The 6,645-nt window shown below is 43.5% G+C and overlaps 1 protein-coding gene across 1 annotated transcript; it reads right to left on the bottom strand.

Annotated features, from left to right (window-relative positions):
• Positions 1 to 3,110: 3,110 nt before the first annotated feature.
• On the bottom strand, positions 3,111 to 5,796 carry srprb (SRP receptor subunit beta). The gene is made up of 7 exons (XM_038961925.1): positions 5,624 to 5,796; positions 5,155 to 5,249; positions 4,980 to 5,057; positions 4,764 to 4,846; positions 4,503 to 4,639; positions 4,357 to 4,411; positions 3,111 to 4,251 (listed from the first exon to the last, which is right to left on the bottom strand). The coding sequence occupies exons 1-7, from the start codon at positions 5,763 to 5,765 to the stop codon at positions 4,041 to 4,043; spliced, it is 801 nt and encodes a 266-aa protein (XP_038817853.1). The 5' UTR covers positions 5,766 to 5,796; the 3' UTR covers positions 3,111 to 4,040.
• Positions 5,797 to 6,645: the final 849 nt, after the last annotated feature.

Genomic DNA, 6,645 nt, shown 5'->3' with positions numbered 1-6,645 from the left:
GAGCCCTAACCTGTCTGTCTACTGTCTGGATGGTCTATAGTCCTAACCTGTCTGTCTACTGTCTGGCTGACCAGAGCCCTAACCTGTCTGTCTACTGTCTGGCTGACCAGAGCCCTAACCTGTCTGTCTACTGTCTGGCTGACCAGAGCCCTAACCTGTCTGTCTACTGTCTGGCTGACCAGAGCCCTAACCTGTCTGTCTACTGTCTGGCTGACCAGAGCCCTAACCTGTCTGTCTACTGTCTGGCTGACCAGAGCCCTAACCTGTCTGCCTACTGTCTGGCTGACCAGAGCCCTAACCTGTCTGTCTACTGTCTGGCTGACCAGAGCCCTAACCTGTCTGTCTACTGTCTGGCTGACCAGAGCCCTAACCTGTCTGTCTACTGTCTGGCTGACCAGAGCCCTAACCCGTCTGCCTACTGTCTGGCTGACCAGAGCCCTAACCTGTCTGTCTACTGTCTGGCTGACCAGAGCCCTAACCTGTCTGCCTACTGTCTGGATGGTCTATAGTCCTAACCTGTCTGTCTACTCTCTGTTCTATAGTCCTAACCTGTCTGTCTACTGTCTGGATGGTCTATAGTCCTAACCTGTCTGTCTACTCTCTGGTCTATAGTCCTAACCTGTCTGTCTACTCTCTGGTCTATAGTCCTCACCTGTCTGTCTACTCTCTGTCTGGTCTATAGTCCTAACCTGTCTGTCTACTCTCTGGTCTATAGTCCTATCCTGTCTGTCTACTCTCTGGTCTATAGTCCTAACATGTCTGTCTACTCTCTGGTCTATAGTCCTCACCTGTCTGTCTACTCTCTGTCTGGTCTATAGTCCTCACCTGTCTGTCTACTCTCTGGTCTATAGTCCTAACCTGTCTGTCTACTCTCTGGTCTATAGTCCTCACCTGTCTGTCTACTCTCTGGTCTATAGTCCTCACCTGTCTGTTTACTCTCTGTCTGGTCTATAGTGCTACCCTGTCTGTTTACTCTCTGTCTGGTCTATAGTGCTACCCTGTCTGTTTACTCTCTGTCTGGTCTATAGTGCTACCCTGTCTGTTTACTCTCTGGTCTATAGTCCTCACCTGTCTGTTTACTCTCTGTCTGGTCTATAGTCCTAACCTGTCTGTCTACTCTCTGGTCTATAGTGCTACCCTGTCTGTCTACTCTCTGTCTGGTCTATAGTGCTACCCTGTCTGTTTACTCTCTGGTCTATAGTCCTATCCTGTCTGTCTACTCTCTGGTCTATAGTGCTATCCTGTCTGTCTACTCTCTGGTCTATAGTGCTATCCTGTCTGTCTACTCTCTGTCTGGTCTATAGTGCTACCCTGTCTGTTTACTCTCTGGTCTATAGTCCTATCCTGTCTGTCTACTCTCTGGTCTATAGTGCTATCCTGTCTGTCTACTCTCTGGTCTATAGTCCTATCCTGTCTGTCTACTCTCTGGTCTATAGTGCTATCCTGTCTGTCTACTCTCTGGTCTATAGTCCTCACCTGTCTGTCTACTCTCTGGTCTATAGTCCTCACCTGTCTGTCTACTCTCTGGTCTATAGTCCTAACCTGTCTGTTTACTCTCTGGTCTATAGTCCTAACCTGTCTGTCTACTCTCTGTCTGGTCTATAGTGCTACCCTGTCTGTTTACTCTCTGTCTGGTCTATAGTGCTACCCTGTCTGTCTACTCTCTGGTCTATAGTCCTAACCTGTCTGTCTACTCTCTGGTCTATAGTCCTAACCTGTCTGTCTACTCTCTGGTCTATAGTCCTAACCTGTCTGTCTACTCTCTGTCTGGTCTATAGTCCTCACCTGTCTGTCTACTCTCTGTTCTATAGTCTTAACCTGTCTGTCTACTCTCTGTCTGGTCTATAGTCCTAACCTGTCTGTCTACTCTCTGGTCTATAGTCCTAACCTGTCTGTGTACTCTCTGGCTGTAGCAGTATAGAATGCTTTACATTGTATTACTTGGTCATTTAAGGGGCCATCTTTCCACTGAGTTTGCTTACTGAGGGATTTTATCAGCAGCCTGTCTGTGTACTCTCTAGCTGGTCTATAGTCCTAACCTGTCTGTGTACTCTCTAGCTGGTCTATAGATACAGTGCATTCGGAAATTATTCAGACCCCTTCCCTTTTTCCATAATTTTTTACGTTACAGCCTTTTTTCTAAAATGGATATAAATTGGTAAAACATCCTATTCAATCTTACCCAATAATGACAAAGCGAAAAACAGGTTTAGGAATTTTTGCAAAAAAAACATTCAAAAAGATTACAGAAGTATTCAGACCCTTTGCTATGAGACTCGAAATTTAACTCAGGTCTATCCCGTTTCCATTGATCACCCTTCAGATGTTTCTACAATTTGATTGGAGGCCACATGTGGTAAATTCAATTGATTGGACATGATTTGGATAGGCACACACCTGTGCAGTTGACAGTGCATGTCAGAGCAAAAACCAAGCCATGAGGTCGAAGGAATTGTCCGTAGAGCTCCGAGACAGGATTGTGTCGAGGCACAGATCTGGGTAAGGGTACCAAAACATTTCTGCAGCATTGAAGGTCCCCAAGAACACAGTGGTCTCCATCATTCTTAAATGGAAGAAGTTTGGAACTAGCAAGACTTCTTAGAGCTGGTCGCCTGACCAAACTGAGCAATCGGAGGAGAAAGGCCTTGGTCAGGATGTGCCCAAGAACCCGATGGTCACTCTGAGAGAGCCCCAGAGTTCTGTGGAGATGGGAGAAACTTCCAGAAGGACAACCATCTCTGCAGCACTCCACCTATCAGTCCTTTATGGTAGAGTGGCCAGTACAGCCAACGCGACTCTAGCCACAACCACTTGGTTGGCAGTCCTCAACACCGGAGCCATTGCAGTTGACTTTAAAAAACCCGGCATAAGGGACGCTCAAAATCTCACTGTATTTTTCAGTCGTCAATATCACTCAACATATCAGCAGCTAGGAAAAGATATGAGTGAGTTATAACAGGTAAAAATCAAACAAACTAATTCTTGATTTTTGCCAATTAAAGTTTTGCCATGTGTATGACTCAAACCTGTCAGTAGGCTATTCTTCTACAGCTTTGGTGTCACAATGGGTAGCATGATGTTGCACTCACCAACCACCACAAATATCCCCATATCTGTAAACACATTTTATTTACAAGCTGAATAACATAACATTCCTATTTGGCTAACACAGTGGTACAGATTCAGATTACTCTCTCAAGAAGGGTGGTTTTAAGTGCTAGAAGTCTGACAAAGCTAATTTAACACAAATAATATAAGTAGGCAGATGTTCACACTGTTTCATAGGAGTAGGTGAGTATCCACTATGAAAGGGACAGGTCATTTGCTAGACATGCTGTTTTCCCCTAAGATTTTTTTTCAGCAGCGGTAGCAAAGTTCCTGGCAATTCTACACATTTTGCCATGGCTTATGCCACCCGAGTGACTCAAACATAACATCAACGCCATGACATTTTGGAAATGTTAGGTTCTCCCTTACTGTAGTTTTTATTTAGGTGATTGTTAGTTCTCAAATATCTCCTTAAAAAAATATATACTGTATATATATATATATATACTGTATATATATATAGATCCATTATCTTTCCTACATATGTTGTGGTTTTAGTCATTTACTTTAACACTGAAAAACGTTTTACTATCCCGGTTTTTATTGTTATTAAAAAAAAATTGGAGTGGCGCCAACAATTAAGGGGAATATAGTGGAAACACTGAAACGTATAGCAACAACACCTGCTGGAGAAAAGCAAACACTTTATTTTTCATTATCAGATGTTTTTTTTTGCAAATTGGCATTCACTACATTACGTGCCACTGCTGACCTTGTGATGTCAGCACAATAAGTTATTCACTTCCTCATAGTATAGTGATTTGAGTCTGGAGTCCTGAAGAGAGACTTTAGAGACACACCTGATATGCTGAGAGTCATCGGGAAAATATCCTAAGACAGCCCATTCAGAATAACGCACTTAAGCAAAGGGCTCTTGGCCAAAGTAGTGACCTATATGGGAACCAGATGGTCAATAACGAGACCCAGCCATCTCACAGGTTGGCCAGGCTCTTCTCAAGGCTGCCGATGTCTGCCTGCCCGTTCTCCCCTTTGCTGCCGCGGGCACTGCACTCCAGGAACTCCACCTTCATGGGCAGCTGGCTGAACTCAAAGTCCTTGCCCTTCTTCCCCAGGTGCACGCTGGACCCCGCTGACCCGTCCTGGGTGCCCAGAGCCGCAGACCGTGTCACTCTCAATGTGTTCCTGAGGGAAACAGGAAAAGGTTGGGATCAATTTCATTTCAATTCAGTCCATTCTGTAGAATCACACCATTTCTATGTCGTTGTTGGTAACATGAGGACTACTTACATCTCTTTCTCCAGCTGCTGCTGAATCAGCTTAGCAGATTTTGCCATGGTGATATCTACAGGGAAAATATCATTAGCAAGCATTAACATCATGATGGGGAGGTATTTGTGGAGGGAGTGGGAAGGTTGAAAAGTGTGTCACGTCACCTTGCTTATTGCAGGCCACTATCAAAGAGGGGACATTCCTGGACACTGCACTGTCAGTCAACAGGAAGTACAGGAACTCAGCCACGTCTCTCACTTCTTTCTGGAAGATGGCACTGTCCACCACAAAGACTATGGCCCTGCAGTTAGAGAGAGGAGATAACAAAATAAAGGGTGTCTTTCAGAATCTTGTTCTTAGGTCAACCACAGTGCTTTTCATATTATAGACCTTCCCTGAATACAAACACCCTTATCTTTACTCACCTGGCTGCTGATTTGAACTTCTCCACATACTGCGGACGAAGACTGTCATGTCCAGGGACGTCGATCAGGGTCCAGCTGCTGCCCTGCACACAGTGAAGAAGGACAGGGGGACGGTCAAGCCAGTGTTTGACAGTTGACAAATGCATGCGTCATAGAATTTAAAACAATCGCTTCAGATCCTACTCCCTCACCACCATACCATAGCTGCCTCCTTACCTTCTCGTTCTTGGCTTTGTAGGGGGCACTGTTGTCTGTGATGGAGGTCTGGGTCTTTTTGAACTTTCCTGACAACAACTGGAAATAAAGATCATCAGTGTCGTACAACTTCTGCCATCTGTAAACGTATGTAAATAGTTGGAATAAGAATGCTAGACACTGATGACGTACTCACTCGACTAAAGAGAAGGGTCTTTCCAGAATCGCAGAGACCAACCAGCAACACAGCACTTTGGACAGTTTTGCTGCTCAGGAAGTACTTAAACAACACTAAAATGTAAACCAATCAAAGATGTTTCAGTTTGGCTTTTAGCTATCATACCAAGTTGACAACATGTAACAGACTAACACCTGATAAACAGCGTAGTGCAGTAACGTTAGCTAAATAGCTACTATGGTAGTGACAGCTGTTGGTAACTAGCAAGCTAATTTACCCAGCTAGTTAATCTTAGATTGCTAACGTTAACTAGCAGGCTTCTTTTGTCTTGATAAAAGACAAACAAAATCTCACAACACAGAAAGCCAGCAGGCTGAAGCCAGGCTAGTGACAACTCAAATACGGATTTACATTCACTCTGTTCCTGAGGATGTGAGGCTAGCTAACGTGAACTGGAAGTCAATTATAGTAACGTTAGTTAGCTTACCAAAACTGATGACAACAACAGCCAAAGAAAATATAATTCCGATAATAAATATGGGGTCTTGGTGTTCTAATTCCTTCCATAGAGCGTCTAAATAAGGTTGAAATGGATTTTCTCCAGCTTCCACGTCTATGTTGTCCTCCATATCTGAGCTGAGTACAGACAACAACGAGACAGATATTTAACCGGATGTATAAATGTGAAGAATCCGGTTAGCATTTCCACTCACTACCAAATATGGTAGTGAGAGGATCCTAGTGGTCGGCAGTGGGAGAAGATGGAACGAGATTGATTTTAACCGACTCTGTTCATTTTATTCATGAATTAAACATTTGAGCTCAACACAGTTTTCTGTTGCCAAAACTACAATATTTTACGAACAGTTTTGTAGACTTTACCAAAGTTTGCCGAAGTTTTTTTAAAACGGCGTTATTTAGAATAAGTGCAAATGCGAATTGAGTTATTGCACATGCGCACTTCACAACGGAAATATGCTAATATATGCTAGGACGCACCAATAGTAACTCGCTAGCTCGTTCTTGCCTCTGCCCATCCCTTTGCCTGTTCTGCCCACCATGGCTCTTTTGTTCGCATTTGAAATGACAAGTTGTGGTCTATCTTGGTTTAGTAATAAACATCTTTACACGTACTTTCTTAAAACAGACATGCGCAATAACTGATTTGAGATTTTCTTCTTCGTGTGACTTTCCGGCAGACTAGACCCTTTTGTTTCTTTTTGCTGCCGTTCACAGTTTGGAAAGTGCATGGACAAAAAATGAAAAGTGTGAGTTAAGAGAAATTGCACAGCCATCTGACTCTAGTGCCGTCAGAAAGTATTCACACACCCCTTCCTTGACCTTTTCCACATGTTGTTGTGTTACAGCCTGAATGTAAAATGGGTTACGTTTAGATTGTGTTGTCACCGGCCTAAACACAATACCCCAATAATGTCAAACTGGAATTCTGTTCATACACATTTTTACAAATAAATAAAAAATTAAAAGCTGAAACGTCTTGAGTCAATA

Source organism: Salvelinus namaycush, chromosome 23, assembly GCF_016432855.1.
Source record: "Salvelinus namaycush isolate Seneca chromosome 23, SaNama_1.0, whole genome shotgun sequence".
NCBI lineage: Eukaryota > Metazoa > Chordata > Actinopteri > Salmoniformes > Salmonidae > Salvelinus > Salvelinus namaycush.
Note: the sequence above shows the minus strand (reverse complement) of the source record. Positions and strands in the feature narration are given on the sequence as shown.

Excerpts from the sequence above, each read along its gene's own strand:
- srprb (XM_038961925.1), bottom strand. The coding sequence starts at position 5,765 with ATGGAGGACAACATAGACGTGGAAGCTGGAGAAAATCCATTTCAACCT. Across the intron at positions 5,250-5,623 it reads TGTTGTTGTCATCAGTTTTG|TGTTGTTTAAGTACTTCCTG; the intron begins GTAAGCTAACTA and ends TTTACATTTTAG. Across the intron at positions 4,252-4,356 it reads CAGCAGCTGGAGAAAGAGAT|GAACACATTGAGAGTGACAC; the intron begins GTAAGTAGTCCT and ends TGTTTCCCTCAG.